The sequence below is a fragment of the Pan paniscus genome, chromosome 8 (assembly GCF_029289425.2).
Source record: "Pan paniscus chromosome 8, NHGRI_mPanPan1-v2.0_pri, whole genome shotgun sequence".
NCBI lineage: Eukaryota > Metazoa > Chordata > Mammalia > Primates > Hominidae > Pan > Pan paniscus.
In genome coordinates, this window is record NC_073257.2 from 100269556 (window position 1) to 100292995 (window position 23440).

The 23440-nt window shown below is 40.3% G+C and overlaps 1 protein-coding gene across 2 annotated transcripts in view; it reads right to left on the reverse strand.

The window, feature by feature from the left end:
- The window catches only part of RNLS (renalase, FAD dependent amine oxidase), a 402310-nt gene that overhangs the window by 73609 nt on the left and 305261 nt on the right, over positions 1-23440 (reverse strand). The window contains exon 7 of one of the 2 annotated variants that reach the window (XM_055093111.2): positions 21641-21740. In XM_055093111.2, the coding sequence (XP_054949086.1) occupies positions 21669-21740 (72 nt within the window). In that variant the 3' untranslated portion in view covers positions 21641-21668. Of the gene's footprint in view, positions 1-20570; positions 21741-23440 lie in introns of those variants that run through there. The other variant, XM_003810502.5, reaches the window with a different exon arrangement.

A 23440-nucleotide genomic window follows, 5' to 3' on the forward strand; every position in this document is an offset into this window, starting at 1 on the left:
CTTCATAAGTCTTTGGTTTTAACATGACAGTGACCATCTGTCCTACCCAATCCCTGAGGGAAACATTAGAAGCAGCAGCACATTGACATTCAGGCTGGAAGATGCAGTGTGCCAAAGATTAAATGGAAAGACTTTTCCTGGGTTATTCTTATTGCATCCAGGGGTGGAAAGTGGGGACAGGGGTGCCAGATGGACATAGAGGCTGCTGGGGTGGGTGTGGGATTATTTGTTTCTATAGAAACATTTCTATAGGACGTCTGTAGGGCCTTTGGAAGGTGGCACTGGTCTTGCCCTGAGAACCATGTGGTGCCCTTTCACAATGTTCCCAATGCCTTTTTATTACCAAAGGAGTTTTCTAATAGCTGCCCTGTCTCTGGCCTGGAATTTACTGAGATTTTGTGAAAATGGAGTCTTCTGAATTCCAAGCCAGGTTTCTGCCTTTCCAGGAAGACAGGGTCTTAGTATCCACACACTGTGAAGAACAAGAAGCTTGGCCCCAGAGCCCTTGGCATTTTCCTGCCCCCCTCCCTCCCCTCCTCCTGGCCTGGGTTTGTCCCTCTGGGGCATGGACCTCAGCCAGTTGTCAACTAATCCTTGCTAAGGTGTTAGGTGGCAAAGGCTCAAGGGTTATTAATCTTTGTAGGAGCTTTCCACATTAAACAAAGTTTTGTTATTAAATCAAAGGGCATTAAAGATTCACCACCATAGCATAAAAACAATTTCTTTGTGTCCTCTATAAATCCTTACCTTTAAAAGTGAGTTTAGTTATGATCATAATATATATGCAATATGTGGGACTTTTTCACAAAGAACATTTTGCACATCTTCACATTTTTTAATGTCCCATTCTCACTCTCTTAGTAGTTTGAAGGCAGCTTTTGCAGCATCTGTCCATTTCATGATTTCTCCCCAGCATATCCAGCTGCCCTCCCTCTCTTCCTGCCTCCTGGCAATGAAGCGAGCCCCCAGGGCCATGGTGTAACTGTGACCCTGCCTCTACCTATGACTAACTCCTGCCACACTGAATAAACAGGAGTAGCACTAGATGCAAGATGAGTCAGAGTCTTTCTCCCCAAACTATGAAATTAAGGCCAGGAAAAGGACTTGTGTTGGTTTCTTTTTGGGTAGCTGAACCTGCAACATGTCAGCTTAGGAGTGGAGAAGTGGGTTTTCTCCAACAATGCTGTGGACCTAAGAAGAGAAGAAGCTGAGAGAGGAGAATGAAGCAGATGTGCAGAGAAGGGCAGAGGTGACAGAACTTCCCTGAGGCCCAGGTATATTCCTGCTCTTGGTTTCTGTGAGACACATCTGTATTTTTTGCTTAAGCCAGCTTTGTTTCATTTTTGTCACTTGCAAGCAAGAGTCCAAACTAATTATAAGAATAATAATATTAATGACATGGAACATTTGTGATGTAGCAGGTATTTAGACACCGGGTATTTAATACCTTCAATCACCTAAGGAGCTAACATAGAGATCCAGTAACCTTCTCAAGATAGTACCTCTTAATGAATTGTGGACTGGGATTTGAACCCTGATCTTGTCTGATTTTACAGTCTATGGTCTTAACTATTCCCTATGTGGACTCTCAAGGTAAGTGTGTCATCACAGAAGTGGGATGAATAGAGGGAAGAAACATCATGCCTTCCAAGAATAAATATAAAACACTCTCATTTCAGATGCCAGAAATAAGACATTTTGAGGCACAAGCCTCTTCCTGCTTAACCCCCCTCAAGTGACCCCATATAGACGGTACTGTTTTCCTTGTGTCTTGGCTTATGGATGTCCTTGCCTGGCGTTTGGTACCTTCGATGGGCCTACCCTCTCTCCAACAGCAAGGAAGACCTGTGTTGAGTCAGTTCTCTGCATACAAACATGTCTGCATGATCCAGCTGTGGTTTATTCATGATACATTTGTAAGAATTCTCTTGCCATCAACTGTGCTCCTGGAACCACCTTTCATTGCTTCTAGTTGGTATACTCTTAAACATTTCAAACTAGTGGCAGTCACTCATGCATTTATTCACTATCTTTAACATGTTAGTTGACCACAGTCTATGGGCCTGTCTTAATCCTGGGAATACAGGACAAATCAAACAGCATGTCTGCCTCCTTAGAGATCACAGAGGCATTTGAAGACATTCCCTAATAACACCACACATTAACATCAGAGTAGAGGCACACACAGGCTACCTTGGGAGCAGGGGAGGAGGAGTAGGGGTAGAGGGGTGGTGTGGGGTGTGTAAACTAACTATTTGTGGAAAAGACTTAATGAACAACTAGACGTTGGAGGCTGTGAGCATTTGTACTAACCCAATCAACCTAAGTAAAGCAAATGCCCAAGTTTTCGTCTGCTGTGATATTATGATAAATCATTTATCAGGAACAAAGGCTGAATTGCAGGGCTATGTCTCTCCATGTCTGTCTTCAAGGGCACCATGATTTTGGGAATTGATAGAATTGGTTACAAACCTTCATGTGTACTAAGAATTCCTAGCCAATCATCCAGGGATTTGCTTCAGCAGAGAGTTTTTGCGTGGAAGGACTGGTCTCACAGTTTCCCCCTAGGGCAGCACATCTTTTCAGAAATGCCAACCCAGTGGAGGGAAAGCAGCCCTGTGAGGATTCTCACATGCCCCTGGACATCTTCAAAGGTGGCAAACAGGAATCAAGACTTACGCAGAACTCATCTTCCTCTAGGATGGGTACACTGGAGCACAGTTGTAGCTGGAGCAGAAAGGCAGCTCAGGGAGGAGAATAAGTTTCAGGGAATTCAGACAAAACCAGCCCGTGGGGAATATTTTTAAATTCCAGGCAAATGATTGGATAGGAATACAATAAGCGTTCCTAGTGTAAAGGCTTTCCCTTCTCGATATTGATCTTGTGGCAACTCAGAAAGCTATTTGCAAGGAAATGGTCACTCTTTCCCTTTACATAACATTCATAAATGTGCAGCCAAATTCAATGTGTCATAGATGAAATTACCAACCCGCGTACCACCCGCCTGTCTCATGTGAGCTCGGTTTACGGTTCCAGTGTTCTCCAGCGAGCATCACAAATCCACATAATGTTCCGAGTGCTAAATTTGGAGCTCTGATGTAGCTGACAGATGTTTAAAATCACATTTAGTCGGACAACTCCCTGAGGAGGACACAGCTGCAGATGTGAAAGAGAGCAAGTTATTCCAGTTAAGGTCGGCGGGAACTCGGCCTGAAAACCTTCCGTCTCCATCCGCCTTCTTCAGACAGGAGGATATGGGCGAAGGAACTTTTTCATGCGGGGTCCGCCCACCTTCGGCCAAACCCTCCCTCACAAACCCCCGTTTGAATTGTTGCCAAGATAAACATGGAGGCTGTATCTTGGGCAGAGTGTAGGGTGCTACACTTAGCCTTAATTGAGTACGAAAGAGGCTGCTTGCTTTTTAAAAACAGGCACAAAGCCACATTTTGGAGCCTGCTTTGCCCCTCTGGTGGCATCTTAGTCCCGAAAATGAATATGATTCTGGAATTTTGCTCTTCAGGATCAGTTATTCAAACGTCAACCATTCTGGATGGGTTGAAGGGCCATTCACCCTCCCTCACTCCTCTGACATCTCGAATAGTTCCTCCTTCGTTTTTTAAAAACAACAAAATTAAAATTATCCTAAAATCTTTGCAAGATCACATATTTTAGGCTTGTTTCAAGACTCAGACTAAAATGGATTTGTTTAAAAAAATGGTCTGTGTATTTGATGTGGGAGACTAGTGACCTTTGGTATGTTGTGCCAAAAAAAAAAAAAAATGTTTGATGTCTAAAATTTCCCTACTGAGCTTGTATTGTTTCTGGTCTCTTTCTGTGATTTTTCCATCCTCCATCATTCCCCACGTTCAAAATCAGTTCTTTATTTACTCAACGGAGGTTTTGACATAGTTATGAGCTCATCCTGATGGCAGCCTCAAATCAATGCAAATCACATTACGATGTCAAAATTGATGTGATGTGAGTGTAAGTTAAATGATTGTAAAACAATTTTAGGACAGAGACCAAGAGAGACTCTTACCATGTCAGGAGAATGGTAGGAAGGGATTAATGGGAGAACTCTGCCAGATTCATATCAGGACAATATAGTGTGCACACTATATTGGCTTTACTCCCAATTTAAAGTTCTTATAAAGGCATCGTTAGAGACCACAAAATACCCTCAGAGGAGGTTGATGGGCAGCTGGCTAGGGTGATAGAGTGGGTTTGGCTCACAATGTTTTAGGCACTGAGATGAGCAGATAGTATGTTAAGTGAATGACAACTGGGAACAAACCAAACTCAGTCAGTGCCGATGAATCCCTAGAGCCTAGTTTCTAAATGGTCAGGCTGGGAGACCTATAGCTAGGAAAGGAGATTCAGTAATGGGGTAAACAGGGGAAGAGAAATAGACTCTAGGGCCAGTGAGAAAATCTCAGGCGGATTCCTGTGCTAAAAGTAAAAAATAACACTTCCTAACTCCTTGGACTTCAGGACTCAGTCTATGATATTATCTTCAATTCATGGACTTTCACAGTCTGGAGTGGAACATTATACACCAATCCATGACTATAAATGACTTTGGGAGGGTGGAATTGGAAGAAGAAAGGGGAAGCGCATTAACATTAGAAGCAAATCTGTGCTGTGTGGTTTGTTGTAATGCTTTTTCCTTTACTTAAAAAAAAATCCATTGAAATTAATTGAATGACATATGCATAAACACACACCCTTTCCCCCACAAGAAATTTTACTGGATAAAGTTCAGGAAACTCTATAATTGACTAGCAAGTCCTTTGACCTCTGTGGGTGCCAGTTTCCTCGTCTCTGAGAAATCACAGTATTTCTGGGAGAATAAAATGCAATAGATAAGGATAGAGTTTTGAGAAGCTGAAAGGGGGGTTAGAGGGCAAAATGTTACTGCAATTATACAGGGCATAAAGGCTACTTTATAAATATTGTGACTGACGGTGACATTGGTGCAAATTCCTGTAAGAGATTCTTTTAGTCATATATTTCTCAAGGACTTTGGGCACTAAAGATAAATGTTCAGAATTATGTATTCTGGATCCTATTAAATAAAATCTAATTTGACTTGTGGAAAGAGAAGTCTTTGGAGTCCGTTTTGAACCCTAACTCCACAACTCACTTGCTCTGATACATGTGGGCAGATTAGTTAATTTCTCTTAGCTTTAGTTTTCCAAGACTATAAAAAGAGGATTAATATTACCTTCCCCCTAGGACTGTTGTGGGAAATATGTGAGACAATGCATATAAACTGTCTAATCATGGCTGCTCCCATCACTGGGAGATCTCCATGCAAAGTGCAATCATTATTTGATGGTAACAAACATTCCTTCTTCTCTTTTACCAACAGAGAAACTGAAATAATGAGAAAAGTAATAAGTTGCAGCCGCAGGATGAGATAAGGCAGTAGTTGGGAATAAACCCCAGGCCTAAAAGCTGCCATCAGGTCATAGTAGGAACTGTTTTGATTATTTTCTGCAGAGGAACTGTTACCTTAGGAGTTTTAGGAACTACATCCACTCTTCTGATGTCTGGGTATTGGAAAAGACAGGGTCATTCCTTCACCAGAGACCTAGGGCGCTCTGCTGCTGTGATTGTGAAAATGTGGGGCGACAAAGTGCAGTCTTTAATGCTCTGTTACTGGCGAGCTCAAATCCCTGAAGCTAAAGAGCATTCCGGATGCCCTGGATTTCCCTCACATTCACTTTGTGTGGAGACTTTAATCATTCTGTAATTCTAAATACTGTGGGAACAGTAGCAAATGCTATCACACACTGGTTACTTTCTACTTATCATTATTTAAATGATCACCAACAAAGACACTGGTTTAGAAAAGCACACAGGAGTTGGCTAAGACCAGTTGGTTGGGAATCATGTCTGCCGGTCTCAACTTATGTCCATTTAGCAAAGTGAAGTCTTAAAGACAAAAGAGGGAGGAGTTTCCAAAGATTCTCACTCCTATCTGAGTGAGGAATGCAATCCCAATCTCCAACTTGGCAGAAACTATCACATCAATCTCTACAGGGCATTGATTTTAATTGGAGCCAGAGACATGGGTACTTCAAACAAAAAGAAATGGGTTATCATCACCATGCCAGGTAACTTTCAGTGCTAACACACATTTTCTCAATTTAAATGGACATTAAGTATGTGTGCTTATGGGCGCAAAGGCTATGCATGAAAGTTCTACTTGGAAACGGTTTAAATGTCTATCTCTGGGAATCAGGTGAATGAATTTTGGCCAATCTGCACACATTTTCCACACTTGTAAATTGAGTGAGGTGGATCACTGCACTCTCACGCATAGTTACCAACTGGCTGCATTCTAAAGTGAAAAGCCAGGTACTGAGTTGTGTGTAGAACATGCAAATTTTTTCCAAGTATATGGGAGGATTCAAAATATGGGCATAAAACTTAAATAGGATTCAACAGAAATTAAAGATAGACTTTTTTTGTTGTTGTTGTTCTTTGAGACCAAGTCTCGCCCTGTCACCAGGCTGGAGTGCACTGGCGCGATCATGGCTCACTGCAACCTTTACCTCCCGGGTTCAAGCAACTCTCTTGCCTCAGCCTCCCAACTCTAGGACTACAGGTAAGCGCCACCATGCCCAGCTAATTTTTGCAGTTTTAGTAGAGACGGGGTTTCACCATGTTGGCCAGGATGGTCTCGATTTCTTGACCTCGTGATCTGCCCACCTCGGCCTCCCAAAGTGCTGGGATTACAAGCATGAGCCACAGCACCCGGCCAAAGATGGACTTTTAAGGAAAAAAAGAGTTTGGTTTGGGCCTAGAGAATGTGTATGACATTCTAACAGTACCCTACTCCTGGGCTCCCAAGAGAACACAATCTCTGCCTGTGACCAATCCCCCTCATAATTTCCTGACCAAGAAATTGCCTCAAAGAACAGGAAACATGAAGATAAGCAAACTTGAACTGGTTTCTCTGAGTCCTGCAGCCACTTCCCTGTGGCAGTATTCTGATTTTCTTTTAACCTAAGCTATGCAGATGGGCAGGTGTTATTTATGGCAAACTTAATACTATTCTTCATCAAATGTTTATCAGATAGTAGACAATAGTGTCAAGGGCTTTATCTATTTGAATTAACGCAAGTATGGAATCCTTATAGCAATTGTACAAAGGTAGCTGTAATTTACCCATCTTGCAGATGATAAAACTAAGGTTCTGAGTGGCTAGCTAAATTGACCACATCAAAGAACAAATAAAGGGCAGAATTTGAATGTGAACTCATTTGACTTTGAAACCCTGCTCTTAAACACTACCTAGTACTAGTCTGACTTCACGAACAGCATCTGTATTAAGCCTTCATGGTTGGAAGGGTTCTTGGGCTGAATTAGCCAAACAATAATATTTTCTTTAGCCTTGAATTTGTATTCTCCTCATCCTCCCTAATTTCAGTGCTTTACCAACTCATTGATACCACTGGCAAAGACAGTTGACTTTTTTTAAAATAATAATTTCTTTAAGGAAAGCAAACCACACAAACATTTGTGTTTGCTATTTAATGGAAGGTTATGTTTGCTTAGCAGAAACTAAAAAGGAACTCTTGAAATGACTTTTAAAAATCTAACTAGAAAATGAACATGTGCTGACATGTTCTTTATTGCTTTCAGCAAAAGACAAATACTGTATGTGCCCAAACCTTCCAGAGTTGCTGTGAGCAAAACCCAACACACCCAAAGTAGAATTAGGGGATGGAGATATTAACAGACTTGAGAAGAAGGACGGAATTTGCTTAGATATTCTCTGAAGGAATAGCTGCTCTACCAATTTCTGCTAATGGCTGGAAACAGGAAAGGAAGTAATAATTAAAATGGTCAGTATGGAAGAAGATTGGTTTCATTCCTCTTTCTCTATTCCATAGAGATCTAGAAGATAAGCTTTAATATCAAACTTTAACATCAAGCTTTAACATCTGCTGAGTTTGAATCCTCCCTCTGCCACCTACCACCTGGGTGACCTCAATTCATTTATAAAAAGAGGATAATATTAGACACCCTCTGCCCCCCACCACACTAGTCAGGAGAGGCTTAGTTATGCTGCAGTAACAAACACCAGTTATCAGTGATTTCAAACAACAAAGATTTATTTTTCATCCATGCTGTGTCCAACATGGGTCAGCAGGGGGTCACTGAGCCATCACTACCTTATAATGATGCCTGCCCAATACAAGGCTTTAGGACCCACCACTGCAAGGGGAAAGAGTACCTCTTATTAGATGATTATACATGGAAGTGACACATGTCACTTCTGCTTAAATTTCATCCATCAAAGCAAGTCATGTGGCCACCCCTAGCTTCAAGAAGAGAACCAGAAATCTTGGTAAGCACTGGTCATGTCCACTTCTACCACACCCTCCCTTTAGGATTATTGTAGAGATTAAATGTTAATTATTATTGTTATGATTTACTTCAATACCCCTAGTGCCCACATATTAGATAATTAAAAAGAATGAACAACACAGTGACCATGACTTTCAGCAGCTCAGAGTTTAATGTAGGGAACAAAATCAAACCAAAAACCAAACTACAATGTGATAAGTGCCAAAAGCCCAAAGAACTGTGTGTTGAGAGAGCAGAAGAGAATCAATGTAATCTTTTAGATGGAGGAGTGGGAAATGAGGTCTTCACATGGGAAGCTTCACTGGGAAGGTGACACTTCTGAGTTTTGACAAATGAGTAGGAGTTCATAGGGTGAAGAATAAGGAGAAAGGCAAACCAGCTGGAGAAAACCTACACAGAGGCGGAGGCAGGAGAGGGTATAGTGAGTACCTTCTGGGCAGGATTCATGCTGGGGAATTGTGGGAAGTGATGGTGGCTAGGTAGGCAGAGTCTAGACTAGCAAACGCCTTGTATATCTATGCCATAGACAGGAATTTTTTTTTAATGTAGGTTTACCAGTGTTGCACCTAACAGTGTGTCTTTAACAATGAGAGCAGAATGTGCAGTGGAAAGTCCTCTAAACTCACCTCATAATCTGTTCATTAATTCTGCTGAAGGAACAATGTTCATTAGCTCTGTGAACTTTGGCATCTCAAGGTCTCATGGCCTTTATTTATAAATAAAAAGGTTTAAATAAGTGAAATTTGAGGTTCTTTCACACATTCAAGTTCAAGGAACAGGACTCAGATCGGCACCCTCTGTGGTGCTTCAGCCCCAGGAAGATGGCCATGCCAGTGTGACTCATAATTTTACCCCTCACCTAGGTTCCTGAGACACTATTTCTGATTGGCTACTAGTTTTCAGGGGTAGTATATCTTTCTGGCACAGATAATTCATGATAATGACTAAAGAAGTATAATACCTATGATAAGTGTGTAAATTTAGGCACTACCAAGCTTACTCTTTGGATTTCAAAATTTGTAACCCAGAGAAAAATATACTGTACTTTACATCACAGAATCACACATTTTCAAGGTCTCCCGTGTCTCAGAATTGCTGATTTGACTGAAAACACATTTCTGTTCTTGCACTATTCAGAGGTGCCAGAAGGGGATTCTGGTCAAAGTATGTGACTCGCGGGACATCTAGCCTTGTATTTGGTACTTGATCAAGACATTATGATTGTTATACTTTATTCTCGCCTCTATAGAGTCTGCTTGTGTTAATGTCTGATTTACCCGGGCTATTTGAGGCACTATGTTGAAGTGGTTAAGAGTGTAAATTTCAGAGACAAACTATTTCCTCTCTTAGGGCCTCAGTTTTCTCATCTGAAAAATGGAAATGATACTAGGTTTCTTCATAGGTGAGAAAACAGCTTAGGGCAATATGTGGTCTAGCACACATTGTGAGTAGTAAGTGTAATAATAATAGTAATAATAATGATAATAATAAAGATGTTGAAAGAGAGGTAAACCCAATAGATATTCAAGGAAAACTGAAGAGAATTTGAGGCAAGGGGAAGTGAAATTCATGATGAGAATTTGAGCAGGTAGGATGTGATTCTGACTCAGAAAAATTATATGGTGGCTGGAAAGGGGGCATGTGGGATCTCTGAGTGTCTAGAACAATTTTGTTACCTAAAAAAAATCTTAAAGTCCTAAGGAAATGAAATTTCATATATTTGGATTTGAAGAATAATTTTTATTCTTCATATTAACATTGTTGTCAATAACAGCACCATCACAATCAAAAGTAGATTTACTGTGAAGATAATGAGGCTGTAGCTTCAGCCCCTCTCATTTGCAGGGACCCCTTCTAAAACTCCGTGTTTGCTTTGTTTTCATTTTTTTTCTTTTTCTTGAAGAGGGTTGCCACTGCTCCCAAGCCCAACCCAAAATTGTTTTACTTCGGGGTCCTCAAAATCTGAACCTGCCTTAATTGCACTGATTGGGAAATAGGGGGGTATTGTTAAGGCCACACATTCTGGAGTCAGAATGACCTGAGTTCAAGTCTCAGCTCAGCTATTTGCTAACTAGGTTACTTTAGGCAGATGATTTAAACTTTCTGAGCCTAGGCATTCTCATCTGTCCAAGGAGAATAATGGCAATGTCTTCTTCTTCTTCTTTTTTTTTAATTTAAATAAATTTTTGGGAAACAGGTGGTGTTTTATTATATGAATAAGCTCTATAGTGGTGATTTCTGAGATTTTGGTGCACTCATACCCAAGCAGTATACACTGTACCCAATGTGTAGCCTTTTATCCCTCACCCACCTCCCACCCTTTCTCCCAAGTCCCCAAAGTCCATTGTATCATTCTTATGACTTTGCATCCTCATAGCTTAGTTCCCACTTATGAGTGAGAACATATGACGTTTGGTTTTCCATTCCTTAGTTACTTCACTTAGAATAATGGTCTCCAATTCCACCCAGGTTGCAGTGAATATCATTATTTCATTCCTTTTTATGGCTGAGTAGTATTCCACAGTATATATATACCACAATGTATTTATCCACTTGTTGATTGATGGACATTTGGGCTGGTTCCATATGTTTGCAATTGTGAATTGTGCTGCTATAAACATGCATGTGGAAGTATCTTTTTCATATAATGACGTATTTTCCTCTGGGTAGATACCAGTAGTGGTATTGCTGGATCAAATGGTAGTTCTATTTTTAGTTCTTTATGGAATCTCTATACTGTTTTCATAGCGGTTGTACTAGTTTACATTTCTACCCGAGGTGTAAAAGTGTTCTCTTTTCACCACATCCCCACCAACATCTATTATTTTTTGATTTTTTGATTATGGCCATTCTTGTAAGAGTAAGGTGGTATCACATTGTGGTTTTGATGTGCATTTCCCTGATCATTAGTGATGTTGTGCATTTTTCAGTTGTGCATTTCTTCATATGTTGGTTGCCCATTTGTATATCTTCTTTCAAGAATTGTCTATTCATGTCCTTAGCCCACTTTTTGATGGGATTGTTTGTTTTATTCTTGCTAATTTGTTTGAATTCCTTGTAGATTCTGGATATTAGGCCTTGGTTGGATGTACAGATTGTGAAAATTTTCTCCCATTCTGTGGTTGTTTGTTTACTCTGCTGATTGTTTCTTTTGCTGTGCACAAACTTACTACTTTAAGTTCCATCTATTTATCTTTGTTTTTGTTGCGATTGCTTTTGCATTCTTGGTCATGAAGTCTTTGCCTAAGCCTATGTCTAGAAGGGTTTTTCCAATGTTATCTTCTAGAATTTTTATGGCTTCAGGTCTTCTGTTTAAGTCTTTGATCCTTCTTGAGTAGATTTTTGTATAAGGTGAGAGATGAGGATCCAGTTTTATTCTTCTACATGTGGCTTGCCAATTAGCCCAGCACCATTTGTTGAATAGGGTGTCCTTTCCCCACTTTATGTTTTTGTTTGCTTTGTCAAAGATCAGTTGGCTGTGAGTATTTGGGTTTATTTCTGGGTTCGCTTTTCTGTTCCATTGGTCTATGTGCCAATTTTTATACCAGTATCATGATGTTTCGGTGACTATGGCCTTATAGTATAGTTTGAAGTCAGGCAATGTGATGCCTCCAGATTTGTTCTTTTCTTTGTCTTGCTTTGGCTATGCAGGGGTTTTTTTTTTTTTTTTTTTTTTGGTTCCAGATGAATTTTAGGATTTTTTTTCTAGTTCTGTGAAGAATGATGGTATTTTAATGGGAATTGCATTGAAATTGTAGATTGCTTTTGGCAGTATGGTCATTTTCACAATATTAATTTTATCCATCCATGAGCATGGGATGTGTTTCCATTTGTTTGTGTTGTCTATGATTTCTTTCAGCAGTGTTTTGTAGTTTTCTTTGTAGAGGTCTTTCATGTCCTTGGTTAGGTATATTCCTAGGTATTTTATTTTATTTTGCAGCTATCATGAAAGGGGTTGAGTGTTTTATTTGATTCGTAGCTTGGTCGCTGTTGGTGTATAGCAGAACTACTGATTTGTGTACATTAATTTTGTATCCTGTAACTTTGCTGAATGTATTTATCAGTTGTAGGAGCTTTTTGGAGAAGTCTTCTTTAGAGTGTTGTTCTAAATATAAAATGAGATCATTCAGAAGTGCACAATGAATATTGCTTGTTATAACTGATCTGTCTTTCCCTTTTGAGTAATAGGAGGGTCTGAGTTTACTCACGGGTGTCCCAAATGGTGAATTAGTCATTCATCCCTTTAGGAAAAGTTCCATGCTTTACTTTTCTCCGAATTCCTTTCCTTCATCTCCCCAGCAGCCAGCATGAGGCAGCTCACACTAGAGAAATTCACCTAGAAAATGTCATAAGGATTGTAGAAGTGACTGTAATTTCCTGGGCTTTTTTATCTAGGGCACTTTATTGGCAGAAGATGGGCTGGTAAAATTTGATGCATATGGGTAAATTCTGAGTGCTTTTTTACCAGGCTGGTTAGTCACGTGATGCTAAGCCAGGAGGTCCTTAGGATGGGCAGGCCAGTCACTTCTAGGCAGGCTCACCCACTCTAATAACAATGATTCACTTCTCCACAGGCTCCCCTGAGAAGATGAATGCTGGATTTACAGCAGATTTGTGCAAAAAGCCCTATGGAGAAAGAAACATAGGGCAGTGGAAAAATGCTCTCAAGGCTTACGTTCTTTAGAGCTTTGGAAATCAAATGGTAATGTCTGGGTCACTGGGGAGGCTGCTCCTAAAATAACTCCCCTGATTCCTGGCCAAAACAGAGGGCTTTTCCCCCTTTACAACTAACACAGGATGTTGGATGCCCAGCAGTCTCAGTATACTTTGCCTTGGCTGATTTTCATTTCTAATCCCATTGCTTTGTAAAGTGTAGAATTTTTCTCTTTTGACCAAGCCAACAGTCTAGAAGTTGTGGGTGGGACTTGGTCTTGCAAACAGAAATATTCTATTGTGGTTTGCATTGTTTTTATCATGTCACAGTTCAGACTCCTACTTCCAAGGCAATCTCTTTTCTTTTAAATACACACACACACACACACACACACACCCCACACACACCACAAATGCCAAACAACTTCTACTTAAAAAAAAAAAAAGTCATCATGCATGGCTGCCAGCATGTACATCACTCAGATTCCCCCTTTAAGAGAACCTGCTGTGAGAAAGGTAGCTGGCTGGTGTCAGCTGCTATCAGAGCACAAAAGCTGGGCCATTTTCTTCCTCTAACAGGCAATCTTTGCTCTGGGGATCTGCAGTGGCCAGGCTGAAGTCATCTCAAATTTGAATCGTTGTCTTTGGTCTTCCTAGCCATTCCTCCTTCCCTCCTTCTTTGTCTCCCAGTGCAGGTGTCAGACCTGTGTCACTGTCTGAAAGCTGTCCCTGCCTACTCCTGTTCCCTGTACCCTTTATCTTTCATAGGCATTTTCCTTCTAATTTGGTCTTTGTGTCTGTTTTGCAGAGGACCCAAATTAATACACCATAAATTCTAGTTTTAAGGAATTACAAATCTCCCAGGGTGAAGACTCTAGCATCTTGTCAGATGTTTGAGGACACATTGCTGCAAACCCAGGAAGCAATATATAAGAGATGCTATAAAGCAAAAGGAGGCTGGGCACAGTGGCTCACATCTGCAATCACAGCACTTTGGGAGGCTCAGTCAGGAGGATTGCTTGATCCCAGAGTTTGAGACCAGCCTGGGCAACATAGCGAGACCCCCTCTTCACCAAAGGGGAAAAAATTAGCTGAGTATGGTGGCACAAATCTATAGTCCTTGCTACCCAGGAGGCTGAGGCAAGAGGATTGCTTGAGTCCAGGATTTCAAGGCTGCAGTGAGCTACAATCACACCACTGTGCTCCAGCTTGGGCAACAGAGTGAGACCCTGTCTCTAGAAACAGAACAAAACAAACAACTACCCCCTGTCAAGGAGTGGTTGGACTCCTGGATGAAAATACCACCAATACATACTTTAAGTCTAACCAGGAGAACACAAAACCTACAAATTGAGCACAGCTGAACAATAAAGTCAGACCTTCCCATTTTGAGTTAGGGTGCATTTTTAAAAAGATGGCCAATGGCACAAAGGCTCAGAAAGGAGGAAGAAGTGAGGAATAGAGAATTTGGATGTGGAAGTTGAGAAGTCATGTGATTCAGTGTCTTCTTAAAGGTCTCAGAGGCCACAGAAGGGAAGAGAGCCTGCCATGGCTGTGCTGTTCCCAGAGAAATTTTGATTTTAAATATCTTGGTAAGAAAATTAAATTCTACAGCCTTATAGGGGAGAAACGTTGGTGTAAGATTTTTTCATAAACAGAAAGGTTCTGTGAATTTTGGCAGTGCTCAAAGAAGGTATTCGAGACAACACTTGGTTTTATTTTACACTTTTCAAAGATTTTGAACTGCATATGGATTCTTCTATTAAAGAATCACTAATTAGATCTCTTTTCAGACCTACCATAGTTCAGGGTTGCGTTATTTCAATATGCAAGCTCACCCTCTGAAGGCTTCTCAATGGTGGCGCTATTGGCATTTTGGGTGGACTATCTTGTGTTAGGCAGGATAGTCCCATACCTCTCAAGACCATTTAGCATCCCTGGCCTGTGTCCATTAAATGTCACTTGTGTTCCCCACTTCCCAGTCATTGAAAAAACTTGAAAGCTCTCCATATATTTCCCGATGCCCTCCTCACCTTCAAAGATGTGCTACCATGCCAGATTGGTGAAAAACAAATGAACAGACAATTCCCAATGATTAGACATGGCCAAACCATGCAATAGGACCATGTGGGAGGTGGCTGTGGGGGGGTTGATTCCATGGCCCCTGCATGCTGTATATCTCTCTCACTAGAATGACAGTTTCAAAAATGAATCAGGATGGCTTAAGCGAAAGAAGAACTTATTGATTTCTACAGGTAGACAGGCCAGGGCTGAATTCAGAGCTCAAATGATGCCATCAGGTCTCAGTTTATCTCCATCTCTTGGCTCTCCCATCCTCTGTGTTAACTTTATTCTTGACCTTCCTATGGGGACCCTGGCAGCTCTAGACTTGCCCCACAGAGTGGCATGGCTACCAGCAGCTTTGGCTCAGATCTTTTGCTTCAAGTCCAGTGGGAAACTCTTGCAATGTTCTGAGTCCCAGTCTGACAGAATGAATTTATTTCAAGTTTATTTTACCTCTGAACCAGTTGGTGTGGCCAATACAACACGAAGCACTGACTAACTCAGGCTTAGGGGTTCTGACCACTCCAGCACATGGTGGCTTGCCCCACCCCAGGCCACATGGACTGAGGGTAGTGAAAGGAAGCGTACTCAAATAAAATCTCTGGAAAGAAAGGCTGTTAACCCCTGATGTTAGGGGGACAATCAACAAATGTTCACTAGAGTCAGAAAATTGCTGGAATCTATAATAAAGATCAGTGAAACTCAAAGAGACATATCCTCTTTGGGGAGAAAGCAATATAATGCAAAATTCAGGTGCATCAAATCTTTCAGACTTCTTTGGCCACTTTTAAACATATTTGACAACCATGAGATTGAATAAAATATTTTCATACACAGGGCCCTGGTTTGGCATTCACAGGGAGTGGATATGAATTGATACTTCTTTGAATCAAGGAGTATTTACAATGAGATTCCTGAGAATAGGTTGTCTATATGTAAATAGGGCTAGTATACTAAGCTGAGGTCCTATGCATGAAACTATTTTATTAGTCCTCCCTCCCTAATTTCATGTTTTTTCACTGCTTGCTTGATGCTTTGGCAGAAAAACCAAAGTGACAGCTATATTAGGCAGGTCTGAGCCGTCATTCTTACCCATCTTCAAACTAGGGCCTGGCCTAACTGACTCCTGCTGAAACAGGAGGCTCTGGGTTTACAAGGTCTTGATCCATTATTTGGGTGACTGCCCCACAACAGGCCAAAGACAGAAGTCATGGATGTCTGAGGGGCATCTAAAAAAGGGTTTCAGAATTGGGCAACAGGGGCCTGAGAAGTCTCCTTTATCCATGGCTTACACTGCTTTGAGGGGGCCTTAGAGGAATGCAATGTGTTCCTTCTTTAACTTGTAGTGCTGCTCTTCTTTGGACTTGATTTATGTACACAACAATAGAAGGTTTTATTTGAATATAACTTCTATGACTATAGCACAGTTTGTTATTTTATTTTATCATTATTATTATTTTTTGAGACAGAGTCTCGCTCTGTTGCCCAGGCTGGAGTGCAGTGGCAAGATCTTGTCTCATTATAACCTCCGCCTCCTGGGTTCAAGTGATTCTCCTCTCTCAGCCTCCCGAGTAGCTGGGACTCCAGGCGTGCGTGACCACGCCCAGCTTATAGTGCAGTTTGAAATCCACTTGTCTAACCAAACCCTTCATATTTCTGACAAAGCCCTGAGAAGAAGAGTCATTTCTTTAAGCCAGCCGGGAACATGAGTCTTCTAAACTTTGAGGCCCTCTTTGACAGGAGGAGAGAGGAGTAAACTAAACAATGACACTTATTTCTACCTATAATCTCCGTTGATCGACCTTTGTACTCCACGGTGAGTCTTGCAGCTAAGAGACGCAAATTAGACCTATTTGCGCTCCTAGTGCGGTCAAGTGCAGTCAAGATCTCCTTCTCCTTGAGCATCAGGTGGTGTCTCCTGGCTGCTCTCCACATCTTTTATTCTGAGGATTTAGCTGACTTGCCTCAGTCTTCAGGCCAGGCACTCCAAAGGCAATTTAGGGGACAAGTCTTGCTTGTTAGATACTGGGACCCTTCAGCCTCAGTTGCTGTCTTGTGCCTCAGGGGTTCCTAAACTGGAAGTGGTGGCCCAGAGTTTCCTTCAGGTGCTATGACACTGATTTGAGAAAGAAACCTAAGTTTCAGCTGCCCACTGTTTCCCTCTGTGAGCAACTTGAGTCTGGTTCCACTCAGACACTGGTTCCACTCTGAGAACTTAGCTCAATACTTGTCCAATAGTAAACACTCCATAATGTTTGCCTGTTTGAATCTATAATCAAAATCTCCAGTAGGAGAAGGCCCTTGTATTTCTGTTTCATTTTTTTTGCTAGTTGGTGGGAGAACACACTTTTCAAAATACTAATAGTTCACCACCGGACAAGAGGTACATACAACCCCAACTTCCAAGTAAATGGAAAATACCTTTTCTGGGTACGTTTATTTGGAAAGGGTTTCTTCACTTGAAGAAAGAATTAACAAACCCCTGTTTGGGAGGATAAAACAAGAAATTCCTTTGGGATGTCTCAAGTTTCTAGAGAGCCAGGCTCTCGCAGGCTGAGGTGGCTTCCACACTGTTCATGAACTGCTCTTGGCGGGCTGGTGGCCTGTTTGATATTCTGAGGTCTAGCAAAGATTTAGCTCCAGGGGGTCATCAAGAGGTCATGGTCTTGATCATTTCCTCTGTTATTTATCTTTGGCTTGTGGTACTGGAGCCTGCCTTTGATACAGGGCATTTCTACCACAGCTGCACAGAATCAAGCATTTCAGTGATTTGGTTTGAGGTGAAGGAGGCTTGGCTTCTAATGCAGCGAAAATGTCACTGGGTACATCTGAGAATATCTAGCTCTGTCCTTCACTGATGAGCAAATTCATTTCTGGGGGTTTACCAGTGGCACTTCCCAGACTTGGGTCAGGAAAGGAATCCTCCTGGTGAGGACAGCAGTTTTCAGTTTGAGTAATTCCATTTTCAGTTCCTTCAGAGACATTTTTCTTGCTCTGAGCTGGAGATAAAAGCAGCATGTCTCAGGCCTCTAGGGTGGATCTCTACTTTTCAACACTGTTTATGACTCACCTGTGACTGCCCTCAATGCAGCCAAGGGGACCATTTATGCTGAATTAGCCTTTGGATTTTTCTTCTTAGTGACAGCAAAACTTCCGTGACAGCAAACAAGTAAACCACAGGAACATCCCTGGTCTGCTCAGCTCAGCAGGCTCTTGGGTTCTCAGAGAGCCTGGGAGGACTTTTCAGCTTGTCTTATGTGGGTTTGTTCACCCCGTCCTGTTTCATTTTGATTTAAAACAATTGGTATCTTTCATCTTGGTTGCCAAGTATGGGTTGCATATGGTTTTGACCTGATATGAAGGGCCCAAATCAAATACCCAGGACTTGGCCTGGAAAATTGGTTGTATAAGACCTGCACTCTTCTTCCCCTATAAAGCAGCCTAGCAAATGGAAGCAATGGGTCCCAGGAGTTCCTTTCTGTATGCGGCTCTAACTCTGCCACAAAGGCCAGGACAGATAGTGTGCAGTGCTCTGTCATGTCTACCAAAGAAAATGATGCAACATGTGCTGGAGACTTTACCATCTGTGCAAGAGTGCAGCCCTAGGCTCAATCCAAAAGAAAAAGGAAGTGGCATTATAGCAGGGATATTCCCAGTGAGTCAAATTCCCAGAATAGCCTGTCCCTCCTCAAGGTGGTCAGTGTGCCCCAGCATCTCACCTCCAGATTTGGACTAAAACAGAACTGTTGCGTGCAGGGGTTAGAGAGGACTAGAGCAGTGATGTATTTTATATATCATATTTTCTAGCAATGGTTTTCCATCTGAAACCCAGTTTACATTGTGGCCCAGGGCACAGAAACAGAAGCTTTATGAAACAAGTTACTGTTTCCATGTGTCAGCATTCTAATTTTCCTTTCCTTTTCCTGTTCTTTTTTCTGTTATTTTAATTTTTTAAAAAAGCTTCTTGACTCACTAAATTACTATAACAAACCACTTATGAGTCAAAGCCCATATTTTGAAAAACAACATTGCATTAGTGTATATAGGCAGCACCTTGGGAACATTTATAGAATATGGATTCTTGGGTCCCTCTCCAGGGATTCTAATTCAGTCATTCCTGGGCCCAAGAATCTACGTTTTATGTTAACCTGACCTAAATGTGACCATTATGAGGGCAGGAAACGGTTTTGATCCCTAACATATCCCAAGTGCTTTACATGAAGAACTTGGTACAGCACAGGCTCTTGGTCGTTGGTGGTTGAATAAATAAATGAATGAAAAAGTACTGATCTTCAAATGATTCCATCCTTCAACCCCAGCGGTGCCTGCCTCCCTTTGCATCTATACTGTTGTCTTTGTTTTTTTAAGATAGATACTCAAATAGTCTCTAGACCTTTGAATTGCAAAATTGCTTTGAATCTCCAAGTTGGAAGCAGCCTTGAAAGTCTCTAATCTAGGGATTCTCAGGTGTAGAAACTTTGTCTCACTGCTTTAGAATTCCTTGGGGAAGTTTAAGGCAAATACATATCCCTAGACCCCAGCCCTGGAGTTTCAATCCAGGTAGATAGGGTTCATGGCCCAGGAATCTGCATTCTATCCTCCCTCGGGTGATGCTGTGGCCCAGCCAGGGTTGGGATGCACTGTTCTTGTGACCTCTCCCCACTGTGGATCACTGTGGATGGTGGTCACCCAGCCTCTGCTGGAAACATTTTGGGCTGGCAGAAAGAAACTCCCAGAGGTCTGCTCCACATTGAAAAGCTCTGCTTATTGGAAATTTCTTACTGATATTAGCTTCAATCACTTTCCTACTGCTACTAGTCTTGGTTCTGCCCTCTGGAGCACCTCAACACAAGGCCAATTGGCTGCCTGACTGCTCATTGTGAAAATACAGAAAAAATATAAAGAAAGAAATGAAAATTTTTCAAAATCCCACCACCTTGAAGACATTGAATATTTCTTTTGGTCTTAGTATATGTACACACATAAATCCATGTTATACTCACTTGATGTTTTTTAGAAATGACAAGCATCCTGTATTCTTGACTTAGCATTACATATTGTGGGTTTTCTCTTAACATTATATCACAAAAAATATCCCAGATAGAAAAATTTGCTTTAAACCCACATTTTAAAATGACTGCATTAAATTCCACTGTTTTGATCTATTAGAATTTATTCAGCCATTTCCTGTTAGTGTTGATTTAGGTTATTTCCAGTTTTCCACTATCATAACTAATGCTTAAATAAACATATTGCAAATAAACCATCGTCTGCATCCTGGATTATTTCTTTAAGCCAGACTCCTAGATGAAATTTATTGAGTTAGAAAACATGCTTTAAAAAACACTTGATACATATTGCCAACTTACTATGCGAACAGGATGTGAAAGTTTTTACTTGTACCAGTCATTTTAATCCCTGATTAGAATTTAGTCATTCAAAAAAAAAATGCCAAATTTATAGGTTAAAAATTACGTTTCATTATAGTTTTTAATTTGTATACTTTTTGTTTACTCATAAGGCAGAACACGATTTTAAATATAAACACACATACATAAACATACATATGTACACATTTTGATTACTCATAAGGCAAAACATGTTCATATATATTTGTGTGTGTGTATTTTTTCCCATTTGTTTTGGCATTTCCATTAAACAGGATGTTAAAAGATAAAGAAATAGATTTAGTCTATTTTTCTGCTAGAGAGAGGGGCCTCACACTTCTTGTTGATTTGCAAATGCCCTTCTCCTCTTTGTAAGTATAAGAAATATCAACTTCTTTATTTATTGTGGTAAATATACATAACATAAAAGTGATGATTTTAACCATATTTAAATGTGCAGTTCTGTGGCATTAAGTACATTCACACTGTTGAGCACCCATTACCATCATCCATCTCCAGAACTTTTTACCTTCCCAAACTAAAACTCTGACCCACTAAACACTCACTCTCTATTGCCCTCTTCTCCCAGCCCTTGGCAACCACCATTCTATTTTCTGTCTCTGTGAAACTGACTGCTCTAGATTCCTCATATAAGTAGAATTATGTAATATTATTTTTTGTGATAGGCTTATTCCACTTTGCATAATGACTTTAAGCTTCATCCATATTGCAGCATGTCAGAATTTCCTTTCCTTTTAAGGCTAAACAATAGCCCATTGTATGTTTATACCACATTTTATTTATCTATTCATCTATCCATGGACACTGGGTTGCTTCCACCTTTTGGCTGTTGTGAATAAAGCCGCTGTGAACATTGGTGTACAAATGTTAGTTCAAGTCCCTACTTTCACTTCTTTTGGATAGATATCCAGATGTGGAACTGCAGATCATACGGCAATCTATATTTCATTTCTAAAGAAATTGCCGTATCATTTTCCATAGTAGCTACATCATTTTACATTCCCACCGGCACTGCACAAGGGAATCCAATATCTCCACATCCTTGCCAACATTTATCTTCTGTTTTGCTTCTAAATAATAGCTATCCTAAAGGCTGTGAAGTGGTATCCTTAAAAAAAAAAATCAAATAAAACCTGACTGTGTGCTCCAATTTCCAGGAAGTCAGATGGGAAATCCAGTCGCCATCATCCAGGGGCTCTTCGCACATCCTAGAATCACACCAGCACTTGGTACCTGAAAATCAAAGGAATATCCTTCAACCCCAGTGCCACCCAACACAATGGCCTCTGACACCTTGTCTACACTAATAGTGGTTCTTTGCTTTCACGGAACATATATAGACTTGGAATGGGGAGGGTTCTGGCTCTATAGGTGGTCTTGCTAACTTTTTGAGGAGCTGCCACCAAGCAGGACCCCCTATTTTACATCTTTATCCTAACCTTGTCCCACTTATTTCAGTTATAAAAAATTCTATCAGTTGGCTTTAAAATACCCTTCATAATTGTTATCTTCTATTAATCTTCAAATTATTATTTAAAACATATAGAATATATAAAAAATTAACATATTCCTTTGAGTGCAGGTCTCAGTTTTAATACATTTTAACATTTTGCCTTATAAAAACTCTTGCACAAGGGTAAAAAGAGAAATGTGCAAACATATTTATTGCAACAATGTTGCAACAGTAAAAATTTAGAGCAACCTGATGTCTATCAGTGGGGAAATGGACAAATAAATTGTGATATATTCATAAAATGGAAGAGTGTACAGTAGTAAAAATCAACGAAATATATCTATGTATATCGACATGGAAAAATACTAAAAATACAACCCTGGGGGAATAAAGTTCTAAATACATACAATATGCTGTAGAATTAAAAACGCACAGAACATTACCATAATTTATGGATACATACATATGATATCAAAGTAGGAAAACATGGTGGTGTTACTACAATTAAAAAGACATGTAAGTTGGGCACAATGGCTCACATCTGTAATCCTAGCACTTTGGGAGGCTGAGGCAAGAAGATCACTTGACGGCAGGAGTTTGAGTCTTACTTGGGCAACATAGTAATACCTCATCAGAACAACAACAAAAAAAATTAGCCTAATGTAGGGGTGTGTGCCTGTAGTCCCAGCTATTCGGGAGGCTGAGGCAGGAGGATCCCTTGAACCCAGGAAGTTGAGGCTGCTGTGAGCCATGATCAGGCCACTATACTCCAGCTTAGGTCACAGAGCAAGACACTGTCTCTAAAAATAACAAAACAAAACAAAAACATACGAGTAATAAAAAACAAAAAATAAAACAGATGGACTTTAGTTCTATCTGTATCATTTTTAACTCTTAAAAAATTGAGCTAAAATTTTAACTTTTGTTGTTTTCTCTACATTAAGGACATAGTTTTATTATAAATTGTTGTATATGTATTTTTCTTAACTGGTCTGTAATCTCTTAGTTTTGTTTTCTAAGAGTTTTAAAATATAATCGAGTAGACCAATTTGTATTTTTATGATTTCTTTTGTTAATTTCTAGAACTTCTTTTGCAACCTAGAAATAGGTTAAACATTTATCTATATTCTCCTCTATATGGTTTTGGGGGAGGCATGTATTATATATTTGTTTATATTTATCCCTTTAATCCATCTGGAAATTATAGTAATATACGGTAGAATCACATTTGATTTTTTCTAAAACTAAATACCTTGCTAATTTTCCTCAAATTATTTGTTAAATAATTATTGCTTTCTCATTGGTTTTGTATTGATTCAGTTATACATTAAGGGGCTATTTTATAGTTATTATTTCCACTGATTTGTATCAATTCCTGAATCAACAGTAAACTACTTATTTATCTAATTTTATCATATGTCATAATAGCAGATAAAAGTGCCATTTTGCAGGAAGGTACTTACTACCTTCTTGCTCAAAC